The 22,750-nt window shown below is 39.6% G+C and overlaps 2 protein-coding genes across 4 annotated transcripts in view; one reads left to right on the top strand and one right to left on the bottom strand.

The window, feature by feature from the left end:
• LOC139952490 (uncharacterized) overlaps nt 1–7,808 on the top strand; it is a 100,781-nt gene extending 92,973 nt beyond the window's left edge. For all 3 annotated transcript variants that reach the window (XM_071951631.1, XM_071951632.1, XM_071951630.1), the window contains 8 exons: nt 107–238; nt 1,096–1,187; nt 2,823–2,904; nt 3,633–3,695; nt 3,811–3,907; nt 4,581–4,661; nt 5,216–6,550; nt 6,848–7,808. In XM_071951631.1, coding sequence (XP_071807732.1) covers nt 107–238; nt 1,096–1,187; nt 2,823–2,904; nt 3,633–3,695; nt 3,811–3,907; nt 4,581–4,661; nt 5,216–6,550; nt 6,848–7,065 — 2,100 coding nt within the window. In that variant the 3' untranslated portion in view covers nt 7,066–7,808. The remainder of the gene's footprint in view (nt 1–106; nt 239–1,095; nt 1,188–2,822; nt 2,905–3,632; nt 3,696–3,810; nt 3,908–4,580; nt 4,662–5,215; nt 6,551–6,847) is intronic.
• A 149-nt stretch (nt 7,809–7,957) lies between these two features.
• LOC139952491 (mitochondrial fission regulator 2-like) lies at nt 7,958–22,710 on the bottom strand. Its single transcript, XM_071951633.1, has 9 exons — nt 22,644–22,710; nt 21,591–21,742; nt 20,961–21,062; nt 20,198–20,346; nt 19,428–19,708; nt 17,763–17,923; nt 17,066–17,181; nt 16,498–16,690; nt 7,958–15,904 (listed from the first exon to the last, which is right to left on the bottom strand). The coding sequence occupies exons 2-9, from the start codon at nt 21,669–21,671 to the stop codon at nt 15,824–15,826; spliced, it is 1,164 nt and encodes a 387-aa protein (XP_071807734.1). The 5' UTR covers nt 21,672–21,742; nt 22,644–22,710; the 3' UTR covers nt 7,958–15,823.
• Between the last annotated feature and the right edge of the window lie 40 nt (nt 22,711–22,750).

Genomic DNA, 22,750 nt, shown 5'->3' with positions numbered 1-22,750 from the left:
ATCCCCCAAAACAGTTTTCCTTTGGACGGAGATCTAGAATGGAAAGTAATAGAAGGAATTTTTAATGCATTATTTAATATCCACTTGTTGTTTATTCCCATGACAGCTTCGAGAGGTTCTCACCCCAATGGAGGTCATGTCGGCCATACTGGCCTCTGCGACCCATGACCTTGATCATCCCGGGGTCAACCAGGTATTCCTCATAGCTACAAGTAACCACTTAGCAGAGTTATACAGGGTGAGTTGGCATGAGCAGGACTTCAAAATCAGCTCCCAAAGTTTAAGGCCAGTATACTGTAGTCCATAAACATGTGGACACACAATGTGAATCCACTGGGCCAACCCAAATTGGCATGTTGAGAGTTAATATAAAGAAATATTAACTTTGGTTTTTACCCATATACCGATTTGTGTTAGCACTGTGTACTCATCACTTTCCCGAGTATACTCAGTATACAGTGCTAACACACATGTATGGGTCAAAACCAAAGTTAATTTTCTTTATCCCCGATGCAAATTTAACATCTATTATATAATTAAATAGTCAACTGGCGAGTACTACCATGTATTAAATCATTTTTGTGGGAGCCTGTTTGTTCTTGACGTTTATAAAGCATGTTATGCACCAAATGTTTCTGCACTCGCCTCGGGATTTGAAGCTTGTTGACGAATTCAAACCTCATTTCGCTTAGCAGGATATGACAGATGGGTAACTCGTTGCAATCTTCTTCTATCCACCTACTAGATTTCTCATGGTAAAGATGAGACGTCTCTGGGGGGGTTTGGGAAGGTTTTGAGGCTCGGAATTTATGAAGTAATTTTCACAATTTATCACTGATTAAAATGGTGCCCTAAAGCTCTAAGTATAACTTATAAGCAGAGGTCAGAAGTGGATCTTGTTTTGCAAAAGTATACTTTTAGGCCTTATGCAAAAGATGAGGCGTAATTGTTTAGAGATGCTTAAAATTTTGATGACAAATTTTCTGCTGGCATTTGCGACTGATATTGACTTATCGGTTCAAGCCGTTGTGGCTGCTATCGTCTTAAGCAGCTTTAAGAAAAAGTGTAATGATTCATCTGATATTTCTGTTATAGAATTCATCAGTGCTTGAAAACCACCATTGGCGTGCTGCAATATCTGTGCTCAGGGAATCCAAACTCTTTGACCACCTCGGAAAACAAACATGGTAAGCATGTAACTCCCTTCTCTAGTTGAACATAGAAAGCCCTACCAAACTTCACCTTTAAGCAACATAATCTCACTTTTACCAGTACTATCTTTCATGGAAGTCAAAGATAAAAATGTTACCGATAGTTGCTGATAAACCTCATATCTTACCTTGAATTGAACCAACATCCAAAAGGAATTTGTTGTTCATACACATGTTTTGACACATATAAGTCAAATTGCATCCGCAGTCCTCTACTTCCCTTTAGCTCGTTCATTGTTTAGGTTTTTTTCTCCGTCTTTTAAATCCTGGTCTGTGTCAAAGTATTGCTCCTCAGAAACCAATTTAAATGATAAATTGACGGTTCTTCGGGGCAAAGAAAGGTGATAAATATAACATGAGGTAACAAAACGGAGAGAGGGGAAAAGTACAGTGGAAGGTCAAAAGCGGAGGTGGAATAGTTCACTTCTAGCAGAACATCCTCCAAAAGAAAGATTTTTGCAGCGATTTTATTTATTATAGTTTGATTTCTATCCTTGTAACGATAGTACTTTTTTCCCCACGCGTTGATTGAATTACATGTATGGAAAGATATTAAGCGGTTTGATGATACATGAAGATAGGATTTGGGGGGAAACTTGAGTGGTGTTTTTTTCTTCTTTTCTTTGTAGAGAAATAATATTCAGATTTTGTAGTGTTATTTGTTATTTGGGGTTGAACAAAACAAAAAAGCGGGGTTTGAACCAACAACCTTAACATACTGAAGCTCTGTCAACGAGGCTAAATAGCTCTTTGCTGGCGGTCTGGTCTTCCTATTTTGACAATATCTTTGTTAATAACTTGGTATATCATTTATTGGTGATACAATCGCCTCTTGTTATAACAAGATCTCCGGACAGGTCAACGGAACTCTAGATAACCGAAGTATTGTTGTTAGAGGACAGCAAAAGAAAGAAACAAAAAGCAGAAATGAGATTTCGGACTTCAGAATGTACACTTCAGTAGCAGAATCTCTTTATAACAGTGCTCTCTTTAGCGAAGGTTGACAAAATTGTAATCATGGGTGGAAAGATTGTCGTGACATTGCCAGCGTGGGCACAATGTCATCACCTAACCTGACAGCCAGACATAATTCACTATGCTTGACTGAAACAATGTGGAGAAGCTGTCGGACTGATAAAGGGCTCTAGGCTCGCATCCTTAGGGGCTTAAAGAGTGTAATGCCATGGGTCCTTCGCTCCACGTGAACATAGAATGAATGGCGACGTCAGTACTGTGGTATTTGATGGAAAAAAATTCTATTTTAAAGTTTCAACAGTAAACTGTAACATTTCATATCTCGACCTCTTTTTACCCTTTCTTCGCATTTTATGGCAAAAAGCTAATCTCTGTAGGCCCCTACTTACTTGTCTCAAAATGTCATTTTTTCGGGTTGGACTGTTTTACCGTGGAAGGGCCGAACAGAATACCAGGACTAATAATAATAGTAATAATAATAATTAGAGATTTATAAAGCGCACATATCTGCCTAAAATGGCACCCAAGGCGCAAAAAACAAAAAAAAATAGAAACAGTAATTAGCGAAATAATGACGGAAAGCTTTATCCCGAAGTTGCATTTAGTTTATCTTATTTGTTTTGTTTTTTTAACTAGGGACTTAATTGTGCAACAGATCAGCTCCCTCATTCTGGCCACGGACATTGCCAGACAACAGGAGTTTCTGCAGAAACTAAAGGTGGGACAATCATTCTCTTTTCTTGAAACAATCAAAATGTTTAAAGGAAAACTGTACAATTTCAAGGCATGTTTGTGTGGATCATTGTATTCTACTTTTACAACATCTTTCCACCCATATGCATTTTATAAAAAATGGTTACAAATGCTTTTCAAAGACCAACTTGACCGATCCTTAAGGCAACGTGTTTCTTTAATAGAGAGGTTTCGCAGAGTCACCGATACGCTTACGTGAACGGATACGTCATAATACGTCATCACTTTTTGAGGTCCATGTGACATATAATCGTTGTACACAAGTTAGAATAGTCGCTCAAAACGGGAATCTGTTGCCATACATGTCAGTAAACAACGAGTATATTTTGTTCATGTTTTTGTAGCAGATTGTTATTTTTTAATGTACCAGGTTTTCACCATGTCTATTAGAGGTATCATACATGGATGTAGTTGGACATTTGTTAACCACCATGCTTCAGAAAACGAGAAATGGCGATTGTCCATGGGTGTAGTCATTTGGTTAATAGCGCCCTCTTGAGCCTCAAGTTGAGGGTATTCTTTAGAATTTTGCGAAACAAAATTACACAGCTCACTTGACGCGAACGCGTACGGTACGATATCTGTATGCGTATTCGTATCCGCGACTCTGCGAAACCTCTCTAATCCCACTCACTGTAAAACTGACTGTTTATATAAAGTAACAATTCCTCACTGTTTTGTTGATATTTCTAGAATCATCTCAATGCAAAGGACTTTGACATGAATGACGCATCGCACAAGAATTTTCTCCTTCAAGTAAGTACGGTTACGATTTTCCATGCCTTAAAAATTACACTCTTCCTGCCAAAATGCAACAAATGTCGAAACTCATCAAATTGATGTGAAACTTTTTTTGTTTTTTATATTGTAGATTGCGCTGAAATGTGCTGACATCTGTAATCCATGTAGACAATGGGAGATCAGCAGACGATGGAGTGAGATGGTGACGGAGGAATTCTTCAACCAGGGTAAAAACTCAACCCCCCCCCCCCCCCAAATTCTTTAGACTGAATAAAACTAATTTCACTCTCTTCGTAAAACTGACTTAACTAATTTCACTCCATTCTTAGATTGGTCAAAGATTGGTGTCCCATTCAACACGCTAAGCATGGTTAATTTGAACCAGCAAAAGTAAAGTTAATCGAACACTTGAAAACCTAGAGGAAGTATTTGGGCAGTTCTAGAGGAAACATTTGCTCCAAAAGCTTTATATGTTTTGACTGTTAAAGGCAGTGGACACTTTTGGTAATTACTCAAAATAATTATAAGCATAAAACCTTACTTGGTAACAAGTAATGGGGAGCTGTTGATAGTATAAAACATTGTGAGAAACGGCTTCCTCTGAAGTAACATAGTTTTCGAGAAAGAAGTAATTTTACACAAATTTGATTTCGAGACCTCAGATTTAGAATTTGAGGTCTCAAAATCAAGCATTTGTGAGCACACAACTTCTTGTGACAAGGGTGTTTTTTCTTTCATTATTATCTCGCAACTTCGATGACCGATTGGGCTCAAATTTTCACAGGTTTGTTGTTTTATGCATACATGTTTGTTGAGATACACCAACTGTGAAGGGTAGTCTTTGACAATTACCAATAGTGTCCAGTGTGTTAAGATTATTGTTTTGCTTTCTCGCTGTAGGTGATCGAGAGCGTGGACTGCAGCTACCTCTTACACAAAACTGTGATCGATTCAAGAACAAGATCCAGCAAATCCAATCAGGTAAACCTAACGAGCATGAGCAAAAGAGACTTCCATCCAAGCCAGTGTTTTTCCTTAACACGGTCAGATGGGAGTTCAAAGACCTGTAGAACCAGTGCAAGTGGCATGTTGTGGCCGAGTTGATAAGAGCACTGGACTTTAGCTCTGGTGGTTCTGATTAGCAGAGTGTGGGTTCGAATCCCTGTCATGACACTTGTGTCTTTGAGCAAGCCACTTAACCATAATTGCTTCGTCCTTTGGATGGCCTGTAAAGCCGTTGGTCTCGTGTGTTGTGTAACGCACATTAAACAACCCAGTGCACTATCACAAAAGAGAAGGGGTTCGCCCTAATATTTCTGGTTTGATTGGCTGCATATTGTGGCACAGCACCTTGTAAACCATTTCATTGTCGTTTGTAAAAGGAGTAGGTCTCATACTTCAAATGAAACCCCACAGCACCTTGCAGCAGAAATACTGAATGTTGAAGTATTCACTGAGTATTGAGCATCACTGAGTGACGGATATGTTCGCTATATTAGAAACCACTAATATTATTATTGTTGATATTCTTGTAGGGTTTATGACGTTCGTTGTGGAGCCACTCTTCGCAGAATGGTGTCGCTTCATGCCGACACGCCTCTCCGCCGAAATGTTGTGCAATGTTAGCAAGAACAAGGCATTGTGGGAAGCCTTCAGCGAGCAGGAGAAAGCAGCAGAAAACGACCGGAAACTGACCAGTCAGGTGGTTGGTATCAAAATCAGGAAAGTGGACGAGCAACCGGGCGAGAGTGCAACGGAAACGCTCCCAGCCGAAGTGGAAAAGAACACTCAGTTGAACAATAACAACAATGCCACCACAACTAAATCCGCAACGGTTTTAACAAGTTTACCAGATGGCGTGAAGAAAGACTCCAGTTTATCTAGTGCAATGGAAATCTGTACAAGAACTGAAAACGCGCTGCGATCGCCAGCGATAAAAAACACTCAGGGAAGAGCTGATGAGATCTCAGCGAGTATAACACCGGTTCCTAATAGCTTAAAGAATGTCATCGTCAGTGGTGTGGGTACCAAGGAACAATCGGAAGTTCGTTCTAGGCAGGGGTTATCCTCATCCATGCAGAGGAGGCAGAGACCATTCTCTGTCGGACATCTTGAGGAAGTTACGTTGTCGAGAGACGGTAAACATGAACTTGGTACTCAGGCTAGAATGCACAGTAATCCTTCTTCGCCAGTGATTCCAAGAACTCAGTCAATAAGGCAGTTTAACTTAAGGCTTCATCGAACACCTGAGTCATCCCCAAGGAAACCAGCCAATTTTGAAGATCCGTGGTTAGTGCGGAAAATCGACCCCCATAGAACTAGTCCAGCCCCATCGCACATAAACCCCCGCCAAGAAATCCAAGTGTCTGAGTTGAGTGCAATGTCTATGGAGTTGGGTGCTCAAAGGACTCAACCATTAAGCCCAGATAGGGGTGTAGCAAGGACGTTTACCAAGGATCGATCTAACCCAAAGGGTTTAGAACTCACCACAGGGATTAATAACAACCTGAATGTTTGCATCCAACCGGGGTCGCCTAGGTTAGATGCGAGGGCCATGAGGGGCCATGTACTTCATTCAGTACCTTCTCCCACACCGGGAAGTCGTGCCCACAGTCGAATGTCCACAACAGCTACTGGATCCAAATACAGTCATTCCTCACAGCAGCTGCGATCCGCACATGATCATGTCTCGTTTTCGGCGGATCGATCGCACGGAGTGAGCCCTCGTGTGTCAAGGCGAGAGGAGATGCTACAAGTTGAGACTGGGAGGGGGCAGGTAGGGGGAAGAAGTTTGGCCGAGATGGGATCACCATGGATACGGAAAAGAATGGAAGAGAGAGATCAGAGGAGGCAAATGAGCAAGAGTTCGAGTAAGTAGGTAATAATTTATAACAACAGTAATTTGCACTTCTGCACAAGAAAGTAAATAGAATAAGACAGAATTCAATCTTTTACTTATTACGTTATATATATCTTTTTACAACTCACTTTCATTGTTCTTTTGCAGAAGTAGATTCAACTACTCTATTTTCAACTTCTGTTGTGGATTTTAAATTGAGCTAGGCCTGGTCAGGGTCTTTGTGGCCGAGGTGAAGATAATTGACCATTTTAATACATGTTTTTCTCCGCCTTCTGAAACTTCATAACTTTTGTTTTTCTTTCCACAGGCATCCCACCAAGTAGTCTTTCACCACGAACTACACCCCGATCGTTCACCCAGGCCAGCGCTAACTGGTACTCGGTACCACCGGCGCTCGGCCCCGTCATACAGGACTTTGCATCGTCGCAGTTGGCTTCCATAGCACAGCACAAGAAGCAGTCAAAAGAGATCCAAGCCAAGGCAACCACTGTGCAGCCTACAAGCAAGACGAGGGACACTTTTTGATGTGAGGGGTGACTTCTGGTGCTCCAATTATAAGGACAAGAACGAGGCTTGTATCAAAAAGGTCAGGTACCTGTGGTATGGAAGCCCAACATAGTAACTTTCAATACCAGGTCTTCTGGTTACGAGACAGTCCTGGTACCAGAGAAAAGAAAGAAGCTTGAAGGGGAAACATATAAAGAGGGAAAGAAACAGCTGCTTTTCTCAATCAAAAGCAATTGAGATGGTTCAAGTTTTATAAAATAGTTGGGTGCCTGTGATATCTTTAGGATGCTTTCTGCACCATGTTTGTTTGGTACGAGTTCGGTACCCATACTTGGATAAGACAGGCTTGGATGGATGGATGGTTAAAATGGCTGCTTGTCATGTGTGGTGACTATAGGTGAGATCTAGAATGAGGCTTGAGTCGGTTTAGTCTGGTGCTTGTGCTGTGTTTACTACATTATCTGTAACTTACTTCAGGACACTTGACTTGATTACGGAATGATGCCTCAGAGAGAGGTAATGCTATCTTTCTACACACAATTGATTTTGAACCAGATCGAGGCTCATGCCTCCTTTAGTCAGATGCCTGTGGTATGGAGACCTTCTCCCTGTTTCTTATCCTATTCGTACTCTTGGGTACTAGTCCAAAATGTCACAGATCAAAAAATGGACTCATGGTTGGAGAGGTCTTCGCACAGATTTTCTCATTTTCATAGAAGCAATTTTCATAGTGCCAAAGATTGTTAGCTCAGAAGTTTCTAGGAGGTGTCTAAATTTAGTAAGCAATGTTGCGTCCGTTGTTTTTGACATATCCTGTTGGTTGGGGTGACATTGCTTGCACCTTTCACCACACCAACTGGCACCACCCTTTACCTGGGCCCCACTCCATAAAGCCTGTAAGCACAAAACGTGCTAAGCACAGAAAAGTATTGCTTAACAGAACAAGGGTTTCCAGCCAAAATTACATTAAGTTTACATTGTGACTTGTGCCCCACTCAATTTTTGCTTAGCAAAGAAATTATTTAGCAAAGAAATTGTGCCCTGAACCTCAGAGTACATTGATTGGAGTTTTTGTAGAGGATTTTCGCAAAGAAAAACAGAGCTCAGGAATTGTACATGTTTTAATTGCAAAGACTCAAAAGATCTGAAAATGTTCTGCTGTGGAACGAAGGAACTTTATCAACACACAAAATAATGTATTTTGGACTCCAAAGAGGCCATTCGCCTTAGCATGTTGAAGTGAACCAACTGAATAGGATCTGTTCAAAGGCTTTTAAGTTTTGTCCACCATTTTGAATTTCTATGTGTGGGAAATCACATTGAAGTTAGCCATAGCCAAGCACGGAGTGGAAGCCAAATAAAAGCCCATGCATTCTGATCTAGTCAAAGTTGTTGTTGTGGACACTTGCTAAACATACAGTGATTTGTCACATGTAGGTGTCTCCCACAGAAAGTGGGAGAAATTCATTCTATTGAAGTGCTGCATAGTTTTATGCTTTTTTACTAGTAAAAATATAATCTTTTAGGATTTGAAACTGATAGTTTCTTAGGGGGATAATTATTTTTGTCAGACACTAGCCGAAATGAGGGGGGAAGTTTTTGCGGTTTTATTTTGGCGGGTGTTTATGGTCGTATACCCAATGGGAGACTTTCAGGACTGGTAGAGGGCAGCAGACTTGCCTGACTTGTTGAAAAATATGCGCTACAATCTTTAAGTATGTTACTATACGGAAAGTTAAGCCAGTACAAGAGAGCTGCCACTTTGCTTCGTTAAGACTTCACCAAAAACAGCTTAGTTTTGCCCAAAATATACCAAAGACTTTTGGTGTTGTCAGTTTGTTCTACTTGTGGTTTGAGATAAAAGCTGGCAAGATGGCTGTTACCTTAGTCAAAGGTCAATCATCAAAAGTGACAAACTAGTGTCGTTATTGTTTAACAAAGTCACTGCCTCTTCTGCATTTTCTTAAAATTTGTTAAAACATCACAAAATTATTTATTGCCCCCTTTTTGTATCACACCCTTTTTGCATGTGGTGCTGGTTCAACAATCAAAATTGTACATAAATCATTTGAGCATTGTTATAAATTATTCAAGAGAAATGAAAAAGTGGCCAGTGGCCAAAAGATCTCCTTCCAAAGGGAGTTGGATGATGGAATTTCATTTTCCAATTTTGTCCATGATTAAATATTTTATTTTTTGGATGCATCTCTGTGAGAGAGCTGGAGGTTGGTTATAATTTGCCCTCATTTGGAAAGTCGAAAGTTACGAACGAACAAACAAACAAGTTCAAACTATAAAATTTGGTTCTCCCCTCCATGGTGGAAGCAGCTTTCTTTATTATTTAAATTCAGAATTGCCAGAATATATTCAAAATGGAAAGGGAACAAGGAATGTCTCATCAGGTAAATAAAGTTGTTTCCAGAAATAAGCAAACAAAAGTTGTAAACCTCTGTGCCAACTCATACAGCTGCTTAAGCACACAAAGTAGCTAAGCACAACAAAATTTACGCTTACCAAAACATGGTAACCAGCCAAAATGCCATGTCACATGTACAATTTGTGACTTGTCCCCTGCCTATTTTTGCTCAGCAGGAAATCATTAAGCAATATTTTCAGCTTAAGCAGCTCTATAAAAATTAGTCATTGATTTAAATCTCACAGTCCCCTATTGTAAATTAAGAACACCCCCCTCCCTCCCCAAATTTGTCTTGAATGTACATTTGAAATAAAACCACTGACTTGTCTTGCATTTGTTTCATAAGAGTCTAGTTGGTCTAAGTTTGTAATTGTACTGTTTTTATACGAAAGAAAAGAAAAACTGGTGTTGCATTGTGGCAACATGATCAAATACATTCCAAGATTTTTTGACAGAAGTAAAAATGTTTAGTGTTTTCTATGATGATTGTAAATAGTATTACAAAAAAAAGTTTTTAATATTTAGTGGAGTCGGAAGTGTTGTACCTAGTAGTATTACGATATACAACTTTGACTGTGGTTTACCTAAGTGTTTGTGTTGTCTATGCGCAGGTTGTCCAAATGCAAAGGTCAAAGGTCAAAATGCTATTCTTTAATACTACAGCACTGTATTTATGGGCAGCGCTTTTTATATGTCATTTGTCAGGGTGCTTGAAAAACATCATTCTGCCCAAATTATTTGTCAAGAGTCTTGTCACGTGCTGCAACTTTTACAGGCTTTTGAGGCAACCAACCGCAATGCATGCTGTAGGACCACTTTGGTAGTACATGAGAAACTTTTTAACATTTTCTTTACGAATGACTGTGGCAGATGCTGCAGTAGAAACTTTTGGGGTAGAGTATTAAGTTAGCCATAGTTCGTAAGCCAAAGCTGCACTTCAGACTGCCAAGAGACTGTTCATATGTATTGAGTAGCATTGGCTTCGGCTGTGGCTACTGGCTGTTACTGTGTTGGAATGTTGAAGTGTTAGTTAGATGCGGTCATCTGGCCCAGGCCAATGTTGTTGTTTCACACACGGCCCAAATTGCCACTGGGAGACTGTTGATAGGGGGCAGCAGACAATAAAATCAACTGTGCGCACACTCTGGGCCAAATTTCATAAAGCTGTTTAGCAGAAAAAAAACGGTTAGTAAATTTCTTGGCTGAGCACAAATTGAGTGGGGCACCAGTGGCAACAGTGTGAACATTATAGAATATTGGCTGGTAAGCAAGAGATAGTTATGCTTTTGGGCCCTGAACTTTATAACCTTTGAGAAACCTATTACGCCTGTTGCCACCTATCACCACGCAATTTCGAGGCAAACTTGTGTGGATCATTGTATTCTACTTTTAAAACATCTTTCCAAGCATATGCATTATATACAAAACGGTTACAAACGCTTTTGACCAACTCGTCCGATCCAAGGCAACGTGTTCCTTTAATGTCCCCAGAGGGGATACAAAAGTATCAGTCGGTCCAGGTAGTATGATTGGAAGTGCACATTAAGGTAGTTAGTTTGGCAGATGGTTTTGTTTTCACCTAGAGTTTTCCTAATTGGGTACCTTTCACCCAGAGGTCGCCTAATTGGGTATAATGAATAACCTCACTGGAGAATTTAACATGCCCTAGTTCACTCAAGAGGTTTCCCAATTTGGAACTAACGTACTGAGGTATCGCTGTTATTGGATAAACTAATTGTCTTAAATAAGTTAGGGCTTGAAATTAACCACCAGACTGTTGGCCCGGGTCCAATCAATTTATCACCACGGCACTCTGACTGCTCAACAAGTCGAGGGGTGCATTTTTCTCTGGCAAACATTTGCACAGCTGTTAAAGAAAAGTGTGCCATGCTAACAATTCAGATACTATATTTCAGAAGCTGTTCACATGTTCACTTCAATTTGTCAGACCATGTTCAGACCAATCGTTTTATCCTTAATGATTATTCCTGGTGTTGGTAAAAGATTTTGTCGTTGGCTCAAACTATTTTCATGACATATTACAATCAACACACTGTGAAAAGGCACACGCTATCAAAATGAATACTTTACTGGGAAAAATCTCGCTAGAAATGTTTTGTTTGAGGAAGGTTATCTTTGACTTGATTCTGCTGTTGTCCATTTTGTTTTGCAATTGAACCATTTGCCAAACATAATACCTTTTGTGCCAAGCACATTCCAGTTTGAAAATGCCTTGCCTCTTGAAAAGTCAGTAAGTGTTGTTCGCCAGGGTTGAACACTGCACCCCATGGGTACACGTTTTCAGATTGAATTGGTCAGGATTGTACATCAAAACCTTGTTTTGATACCTCGGCAAATGACAAAGTTTAAACAAGAACATTTTTATGGTCTTGTAAAAAATGACTTTGGATCTATTTAAAGGCAGTGTACACTATTGGTAATTACTCAAAATAATTATTAGCATAAAACCTTACTTGGTAACGAGTAATGGGGAGAGGTTGATGATATAAAACATTGTGAGAAACGGCTCCCTCTGAAGTGACGTAGTTTTCAAGAAAGAAGTAATTTTCCACGAATTTGATTTCGAGACCTCAAGTTTAGAATTTGAGGTCTCAAAATCAAGCATATAAAAGCACACAACTTTGTGTGACAAGGGTGCTTTTTCTTTCAATATTATCTCGCAATTTCGACGACCGATTGAGCTCAAATTTTCACAAGTTGGTTATGTTATGTATATCTGGAGATACACCAAATGAGAAGACTGGTGTTTGACAATTACCAATAGTGTCCACTGTCTTTAAGCCCAGTTCATACTTCCTGCGAATGCGAATGCGATACGAATGTTGACGTCACAAATTCACTAGGGATAATTCGCAGGGGTTGAGTTGAGCTGAACTCTCTTGCGGATATCGCATCGAAAACAGAGTTGTGATGTCAAATTCACGTCAAATTCGCACCGCATTCACAGGAAGTATGAACCGGGCGTAAGTCTTGTGGTCTAGGGGATTTGTTTTTCTAGCCCTTCGATGCCTGTCTCACATTTTCCTCAACACAAAAGCAATATGTGCAGAGCTAGATTTGAAAAAAACATGGCTGTCTTTGCGGTTTTGTATCTGCGAAACCTTGGCACTCGAATCGTTAACATAGACACACATAAGAAGAAATGTTTTTGTAATAATGTATATTGTTATGATGTTATCATGAGTTTTCGATACTTGTACTCTATGGTCAGTATTCTTTTAGAAACAGAGGTTTTTCTTTTCAGATTTGTGAGTCAAATGAAGTTTCTGCCTGAAATGTATCGTACAAAGTATGTTATGAATTAAAACAGCAGCAAAGTTGCTCCCATCTGTAAACAGTCGTTTTTTTGCTATTGTTTTGAAAACGTACAAATCATTAAGACTGAAAAGGTCTTTGTGACAAGTTCTGCAGGTTTTACAAATTGCTGGTCATTTATTGACTAGAGCACTATACTTGATATGTTCAGAAGTTGGATGGTGCATTTATCTTGTGTACAAACCTATGTAAAGTGCTGCAAAGTTTGTAAGGCTGAAGATAGACGCCATCTTTATGGGCAACTTGGGTTTTAGTTTTGAGCTGCGTCCAGCGTTCTAACTTCTTCATGCAGCCAAGTGATTCGTTGACTAGTCATGGAATTGGGTAAAACTCAAGCACGCCACACGCGGTTTAACGCATAATGCTTTGTGGTGCGTTCAAAATAACAATTATTTGATTTGCGTGATGTCAAGTGGGAACTAGTTGCACGTCTGTGCTTGGTCCTTTGTATTATGCATTGTAGAATGTTGTGCATCCACTGTAGAATATTCTGCAAATACATTTGTACGTTTAGAATGATTGGTCCATGCTCCAGGTAATATAGGCTCTAACTGCAGGGCAGTTTTAAACTAAGCAGCTTTGTTTTTACGTCTTGATGTTACTATTGCAATAATAGACCGAGTTCAAAAAAAGGTATTTTCTGTTATTTTGTCATGGTGTTGTGTACAAAAAACAAACCCTTGTTTTGTGATATTTTGCAATAAGTTGCTTCTATAGGCCCTTATTGTAGGAGACCAAGGCCTCTCTCGTAGCAGTATTGATGCAGATTTTAAACGTGTTAATATTTTTTTGCCATTCTACCTTAATATAAATATTACTTTTTTCTCGGTTTTAATTCTATGACGTCTACCGTCTATTATGTAAAAGAACAAACTGCTGTTCTGGTGTTGTTTTTTTGTTTTTCCCCCTCCTTGTTCGGAAATTCGCTGGCGTATTTAGATGTCCGATTCAAATTTTATCATGTTTATTTATGAGTGTTAGTGTTATACATTTGTAAAATAAAATATTAATAATAATAATAATAATGAAAATATTAATAGAGCTTTTTGACAATTCACTTCATTAGGCCAGCCAAAGTCTTTTGTATATTGGATTATTTCTTTTATTAATGTTATAAATGTCTCAATATTCTATAAAAAATCAAATTTAAAAAGTTACACTGAAGGAATAAAGTATTTAAATCTACCAAAAATTAATGCTGTTCTTCTTTTAATTTTGTGCAGTAGATTTTAAAGGTTGGTATACTTTTTAAGGGCCTTGTCACACGAGACAATTTACAGGCAACCAGCTCCAGGCAATCTCCAAGAACATAAGGCATTGACATTTCAATGTTCACATATTATTCTTGGGAATCGTAAGACATTGTGTAAAAAATCACTCATGTGCTTCCAAAGTGGTCCAGTAGCGTCCACTGCAGTTGGTTGCCTCTAAGTTGCCTATAAAAGTTGCCTTGTGCTACGAGGCCCTAATGCAATGGATCAATGGTTGACGACCAATGTTGATCTGAAGAAAATGTTATCATATCCATTACTTGAACTTGTACTCCCCGACTGGTCACAAAACACCCATCCTGCTTGAGCTTATTAGCCATTTTGATATGGTCGACTCATTAATGGGTGCTTCGTTAAGCTTCCCTGGGTCTATCCCACGGTGCTCCCCTCGGGTGAGCCCCTGACAAGAGCTTAAGGAACAACCTCTCACCGCTCTGGTGGTGACGTCGTTTACCTTGGGCCAGCCCAAGTGACCCACTCCACAAGCAGGGCATTGGGGGCTGACCTGGGTGAGCCCCTGACATGACGTCAAAAGCTATTCGAACGCACCGGGGCAGACCGGGGATGACCCAGGGAAGCTAAACGAACACACCCATTGTCACTTCTTGGTTTGGGTGAATCTGTCTGTAATAACACCAAAACCAAATACATGTAGTTCATTTCTATAGTGTCCACCATACCTCAAAAAAGCCAATGTAGCGCTCGTTGCTGCTTAACAACAAACATTCTACATGAAGGTAGAATCCTATGATGGGTGCGTTCGTTTAGCTTCCCTGGGTCTACCCCGCAGTGCTCACCCGCATGAGCCCCTGACAAGAGCTAATGGAACGATCACACTCGCCCTCTTGTGGTGACGGCATGCACCTCAGGTCACCCCCAAGTGACCCACTCCACAAGCAGGGCACTGGGGGCTGACCCAGGTGAGCCCCGTCAAAGCTATTCGAATGTACCGGGCCAGACCAGGGTCGACCCAGGGAAGGTAAACGAACGCACCCAAAGCATGGTCCCTCATTACCCGACAAATTTACACCCAAAATAATTACAACTGTATTTACACATGTATATAATGTACAGTTTCTTAGTGATCGTAATTTCACATAACATGGTGACTATCAATGAGCTTTACACAGTTAAAATTACAAACAAAAGATAATATTTGTGCACACTTTTGGAACCTCAGCCTAACCAACACAAAATCAGACACAAATATCAGAACACTCAATGTTTCATTACCCAATATTAATTGAGACTGAACCTTGTGAGTTGCAGCTCAACTGGGCCCAATTTCATGGCTGTGCTAACCGTAAGCAAAGAATCTGCCATTACGAAAGCAGGGAATTCCACGCTTACATCAAGCGTACTTCACAGGTTAGCAGGGAGTTTTCCCTGGTATTCCACAGTACTAGGCATTCTTAGCTTACACAGCTAGCTTAGAAATTCAGCGCTTACTCAGTAAGCAGAGAATGGTGATGGTAAGCACACAATTCGGCGGTAAGAAGAGCCATGAAATTGGGTCCAGCTGATTTGGTTGTCCATTCTTAGAAGAACATTTTAAAAGTTTCATTTGGTTGTGGTCCTCAAAAAAATTCATTTTCAGGAAAAATCCCACAAAAATACCGAAACACTTCTCAGACTGGTTCACACTAGACTTCAAGCACACGTTTGCTTTTACCGAACATTTCATATTCTGGTCATTCGTGTCATTACTCATTGGTGTAGAGGTCCTCCGGCATCTGCACACACACTCACAATGTTAAACATTGAGCTCGACAAGGGGACGACCAGGTCTTGTTACTTGGGTCTTGTTAGACGACTTGAGAAGGTACTGTCCGAACTGTAAACAAGAAGAGAGCAACACATTGAAAAGCAAAATTCAAAGTCCCAGGAAACAGCCAACTTGGGACCCAATTTCATAGAGCTGCTTAAAGCATAAAACAGTAGCTCAGCACAACCAAATTATGCTTAAGAAGTAACTATAAATACTAAGTTGTAAACATGCGGGTACAACCATGTATAATATCTCTTTTAAGGGAGTGTTTGCTCTGAAAAGAGCCGGTGTGGTCTCGACGTTTCGAAAAGTTTACTCTGCTCATCTTCAGGATACCAGCATCAGGTTACCAGCCAAATTAACATCTCATATACACCATCTTTTACTGGTATCCGGCTTTTTTTTTGCTTAGCAGACGAGAAATTGATAAGCAAAATTGGCTGCATAAATAACTCTCAATTTGGCACTGATCTGGAGTTGGGTTAATCAAGTATGCACTCTCGCTGGGGATGGAGCTTGTGTGAAACGTACACAAGGTAGCAGTGGAGCAATTCAATTTCCTGGTGTTTTATTTCCACGGATCATTAAGGACCTTGTTTATTATCTAACAAGTTTTAAAAAGAAGAAGAAAAAGAACAAGAAAACATTTTGGTCTTTACCTTTGGGCTGTCTTTTCTAGGGCTGTTTTTCTTGGGTGATGGGCTCACATTCCAAGCCTTGTTCTCCTTGTCTGGACTATCGTCAACTCGCTGTCTGGCAAACTTTCTCTTCAGTGCTTGGGCAATCAGGGCGGCTGGATCGTTTGCCATCGAGGGGCGGGGCTTCTGACGGATTGGTGTACCACCCGGTGACCTACAAGTACGGTAATTGGAATTACAAGCAGAGTGAAATATTGCACAAAAATATCAGCATATCACAAAATAATTTGACAATTTGAAAAAATACACTGAGGCCTCAAAACTACCCATGGCATCCACAGCAATTGGGTGGTGCCATGTGCTTTTGCTGTGGTGCCATCTACAAACTTCCAATACAAGTTTCCATTTTCCTCGTAGAAGTGCCTCTTGCCAGAGGAAAATTGCTGTGCCCCTTCATGAACGAAATTCAAGGTCTGCACTGTAAATAATATCACATACATGTACCTAATTACACTTGTAAAACTTGAACTTTACTTGAGATTTAGGGGAAAATAAGTATGATGCATTCAAGCCATGATTTGAGACTTACCTTGCCACAGTACGTAGCTTGACTGAACCTAGACCTTTCAGTACGTCGGCCATGTCGGGTTGGCTCTTACTTTTATCTGTTTGGCTGGTTGTGTCGAGCCCCTTCTTTGCACGATTCTGATTGGTGGAACAAATAGTTAAGTCAACTTTCAATTCAAATACCATTGATTACTCACTACTTTCTTTCTATTTTTACAACTTTTTCAAGAGATTGTGAATTGTATTTAAACACGAGTACATTAGTGGCAAACTTAAGTTTAAACCAAAGGACTAAAATATCTCCAAAGGTATTACATTTTGTAACACATGTTTAAAGAAAATAATCACTTTGTTGAAAATTTAGGACAGAACTCACACTGAATCCTCATAAAATGCCTGTGTCATGTCACGGGTAGTTTTTCTATTCCCAATTCAGATCAAGTTATGGTATTGAGGCTAGATGGAAAATAGTTTGGCCCTTATGCAATGGGTCAGTCATTCAACTAGTTATGTACATAGGAAACAACAACAAAGTCAAAACAAAGTCAAAGTAGAGGTCTATAATGCATTACAAAACTCAACCATTTTCCCCTTAAAAACTGTCAGCTGAAATTTCTTTAAAAAAATTGTTTTCAAAAACAAGTTTAACAAAAACACAGGACAGGAATTTTGCATTCAGCATCAATGTTGTCCCTTGCCTTTCAGCATTTCCAACTTACCCGTCTAATTTGTTCTTTCACACTGATGGCCTGAGTTGGGGTTGACATGGACGGTGGGGGAGGGGGTGGTGGGGGTGGGGGTGGAGGAGCCCCACAGGGTGGTGGGGGCAGAGGTGCCCCACAGGGCTGGGGAACAGGAGCTGGCAGCGAGGGTACGGCACCTGCATAATAATTATTGTAAATAAAAAAAATTAAAATTATTTTTAATTAAAAAAAAAAAAATGTGGGCTGTTTATTTCTTCACTATATTCTGAAACGTATTTTTGATTCAGTTTAATTATAAAACAGACAATCCACAGCAAAATAATATTTTATTGTTATGGTACTGATATGCAAATACCCAATGATCCAATTAGAGAAAGGGAAGTCACACCCGAGTGAACAAATGTTTAGAATCTGAAGTGCTATAGGTCATTCACTGCCCAGCCATCAATGGAGCAACATGTGTGTGTGTGTGCCAGCCAGTGGACAAGCACATGGTCTATGCACAACTTCTTAGGACCAAAGGCATTCTGCAAACTGTAAGTTCTTATTCTATTTTCATAACAAACTTAAGTAATGTCTTTGTCTTTAACTAGAAATGTTGCATTTGTGAATTACATACAAAAGCTTTTTAAGGACAGTTTGTAGCTACAGTACATGTAATTGCAAGTGGCTAGGGAGAGATTTTGCTATCCTGCCACCACCTTTTCACTCATTTTTACTAAAACTAAAGGATTATCTCAATTGTTGAGAACATTAGATGGAGCCTAGTTACTAATTTCTTTACATAAAAGAACATCACAAATGAAATGACAAATGGTGGCAGGATGTATGGAAACTTGTTGTGGTTCGGACCATAGTAGCAGAAAATGCCCACATGTAATGCCCAATTCCTCTTCTCTTTTCAGAAGCCCTCTTTTTTGTGTACACATGTTTTCAGTCTGTCATGTTTTTGTTTTTGTTCTTTTTTTTTCAGGAACATGATTAACTGCTAAATTCTTATAATTTGTACCATACATAGACTTGTTTTTTTTTCAAGCAAGCAGCGACCACTATTTTGCTTGGGAGGCTCTGCACAGAAGGTTTGTTCTGGCTCTGCAAGCCAACTGCAAATAACTCCTCCTTTTTTTCACGTAAAAAAGTCTGTCCTTTTTGGCCAACCAATTGTTGGCAAAACTTGCAACTGCGACTTCGCAAAAAGAAAGGTCTTTTCCCTTTTTTGGGAAATAATCATCAACATTTATGAACTTGACAAAATGAAAGACTTGTAGTGAAAGACATTCAACTAGTGTCCATTATGTGTTACATGTTCAATCTAATCTTGGCTAACAGCTTACACAAGTCAAGTAACGTGACACACATGTCCAAAAATGTAGGCGACTGTAACAAATGTATGTTTACAGAGCATTTTCGATGACTAATTCACCTAAACAAGGGCACAGCAAAGTAATTTTCTTGCGAGTTGTACATTTATGGAAGCCAATTGACGATTGATATTGTACAATTTCTCTCAAATCAGAGTAGGGCGACAGCAAAAATAATGTTACACAAAATTTAACAACTAGCCTAGACCAGCAAAGTATCTTGCCTGCCAGAAAGGCGCTGGAATGTTTTAAGGTCCCCCTTTTTGTCAACCAAGGTTTCATAATCTTAACACTCAAAACTTGCGTAGCGTATAGTTACCTGCCGTTGGTTGACTCTGAAGAGTCACAATCATTGCAATCTGGGCTCGTAGTTTCCCAAGCTCATCCTCCAACTGGCCGATCTTCTGCAGAGCTGTAGGGTCGCTAACAGGGGTCGATGCGTCCAAGATCGACAGAGACGATGAGAAGGACTCCTTGCCGGGTGTTACTAGCTCTGATATCTCGGAGATGTCCGGCTCCCGGGGGCGATGGATGAAGCACGTCCTCCTGCGAGGCGTTCTTAAGATTTTTCTACGGCTTGTGAAGGGTCTGTACTCGGACCTACATGTAGCAAGATGACAAACAGTTCAACAACGCTTATCAGTTGTGTGGCGTTTTGTATCATTTGACAACATGTTGAGAGGTGTTGAAAAGAATGTTTAAAACTAATGTTTTGAGTGGGATTTACCGGTAAGAGTTATCAATTACAATTTTTTTCACTTAGTGATGGGACACTTCTAAAATTGGAAAATCTTTGAATCTATGAAAATACTTTGATAGGGCACATAAGCCAAGACAAGGGGCATCAGAGCCCCTTCGGTAATTCCAGGGCTGGTTTTCATATGACCAGTATGTATCTTGCCTGCTAGAAACATCCAGAAATATTTAATGTCAACTGCTTTTGTAAAGAAATTGACATTGTCCCAGTTTACATCTAGGGTGCACAGTATAGTCCAAAAGACACCCAGATAGTCGCCTCAGCATCAAGCAAACCAAATTTGGGGGGGGGGGGGGGGGTAGTGAAAAAAAGGCCTATCCTGGCTACCATACCTTCCCCTGATATTCTTCTCTGGGCTACAGTTCTCAATCCATGGTACATCTGACAGGCTAGCGATGAATACAGGCTCACAATCATCATCAATGAACTGTGAATGGGACCTTCTTCCTTGTCTTGCAGAGTAGTACTGGCTGTTTACAATCTATAGTATACAAACAAAAACCAAACAACCTTACTTCTCAAAGCTATTCACAGTTATTTTGTATCTACACATACTCGTGAGAAAAAAATGTTTTACATCAAAAATCAGCCTTTGAAAATATTTGTATACTTCTGGTAATGATACATTGAGGCCTAGTGAGTGAACTTGTAGCTTGCAAAGCAGAGGAAACCTGAAAACAAAGGTGCTTGCTAGGGGTTAACCCCTAGCTCTACCATGATAAGTGTTCTGGGTTCTTTGACATTCTTCCAATCCTAGTATATGGGCGGCTTTTGTCCCGTTTGAAGGACAGAGAAAAATGGTAGTATCTTGCACAAGGATACAAGTGTCAAAGAGTCACGACGGAACTCAAACACACACTCTACTGATAAGAAACACAGAGCTTGAGTACAGTGCTCTCTTGGCCACGACACAGGTCACTTCTGCTGCTTGATGGCTTTACTCATTAGCCGAAAGGGGACTTTGTTTACATCGTGAGGTAGCTAGGTTGTGGTATGCCACGCATAGCTCAACCCCTTGGATTATTGCTTGCTTCTTCAAGAGATGCTCTATGCTGGGGGGGGGGGGGGCTGGCAGGGGACATTGATGAGAATTACCTGGAAATGAGCTCTCTTGACTGGTTTGAGAGGCAGCCGGGTACCGATCTGTCTCACCAGACTCCGATGTCTTCCTTTCTTGCCATTTGAGTTGATTCTCTCCTGTGGAATGAATGACAAGTCAGTTGTGTCTTAATCTTCAGTCTTAATTGGAACATGCTTATGCCTCAGCAGAGAGTTCAATTGCTGAAGAATCTTTGGGGAAAGTCTGGGATGGATTGGATACAAGGGTTTTCAAACTTGGGGTAGATGTTGTTTAGAATCTAGAGTAAAACACCTTAATAGGTTTTATTTGAAAAAGGCGAGTTTTGAAGATTCAAATTTCTGACATAATTGTGAATGCTGCGGCAGGATATTCGACTGATACCCACTGTTACCTTGCTATTTGATGGAGTTGATATTCTTGTTGAAAATACAGTAGTGATAATTTGTCTACTGTTTTCTCAGCAAGTGGGCACTGTATTCAGCTGTAACTTCCACAAGTGACTTTTATTGTCTTTCTTGATAATTTTGCCTATGAACCAGCATTACGACAAAAAAACACAATCTGTATGACCATCCTAAAGTAGTCTTTTTATTTACGATTTGAGATCTTCTTGAAGTTTATTACAACCACCTTTTATTACTCACCATGAATTCGTTGTCAACTCCCAGGTAGTTTAATACCATCTTGATGTATTGTATCAAGACCAGGGGGACTGGGGTTGACATTGGTCTCTACAGCTTCCTTTCAATCTGTTTTGTTTTCTTGCTGTCTCTGGTAAGATGCAATATAAAATCTCCTGAATTTACAAAAATTGGGATGATAGAAGGAATTGAGAATGAAAATTACATTTCACAAGACAATTTTTCATGATTTTGTGTTGTTTAATCTTGTTGTTTAACTTTAGATTAACCTTTAAAGGTAAAAATTATAGCCACAAACCAGAGAATTGCTTCAAATAAAACAAACTGTTGTTTTTATTTTACTTATAATTATTAGTTTTAACATTTATCTTTTGAACCGCGTGATTACCTTGTTCACTGTAAGTGTAGACAATCTCTAGATAAATTTGTCAATAAATTTAATAAAAATTAAAAAGTAATTAAGGAAAGACACAACATAATACCGCTTGTTTTTATTGGAACTTCTAAATTAGGCCCTAATAAAAAAATAATATAAGATGCGAACTGCCCTTTAGCTACCAGGAAATCTCGTGGTGTAGTTGGTGGCCAGACAATTCGCAAAGGTTGTTGGTTCGAAATCGAATCCCACACAAGCAATCGTAGTATATTTTTCATGAAACTTTTAGTTTTAAAGTTAAACTTGAATTGAAGTTGAACCGTGTTGGACTGTTGGTGTTTACAAATTACATTATTATTTGAAAAACAAAGTTCGAATTTAATTGGATGAAGGATATAAATCAAGATATCCTTCTTCCATGATTGTGTTATTATTTATTATAACGAATATTATTACAAAATTTCTAAATTCTACGCCACCCCCTTTTTATTTCTACTCCTCCCTCCAAAACAACTTTCGGCTTTCAAACGCCGAATCATACACCAAACAATGGAGAGAATTCGTACAGTATTCTTCCAAAATTATAGAAATAGAAGCAAAGACATAGCGTCAAATACCTTTCTATCAATGCAAATTAATATCATGATTACTCCTAATGAATAAAATACCGCTTTTCCTACCTTCAAACTGCTGTTTTTACAAGGTTTTTCTCGATCAATCGCCGGCTAAAACTTCTCCCGTTTGCATGATGTGTATGTAAATGAGGCGACTCTAGAAGCCAGTCAGC

This window comes from Asterias amurensis, chromosome 20, assembly GCF_032118995.1.
Source record: "Asterias amurensis chromosome 20, ASM3211899v1".
In the NCBI taxonomy this organism is placed as follows: Eukaryota; Metazoa; Echinodermata; class Asteroidea; order Forcipulatida; family Asteriidae; genus Asterias; species Asterias amurensis.
Note: the sequence above shows the minus strand (reverse complement) of the source record. Positions and strands in the feature narration are given on the sequence as shown.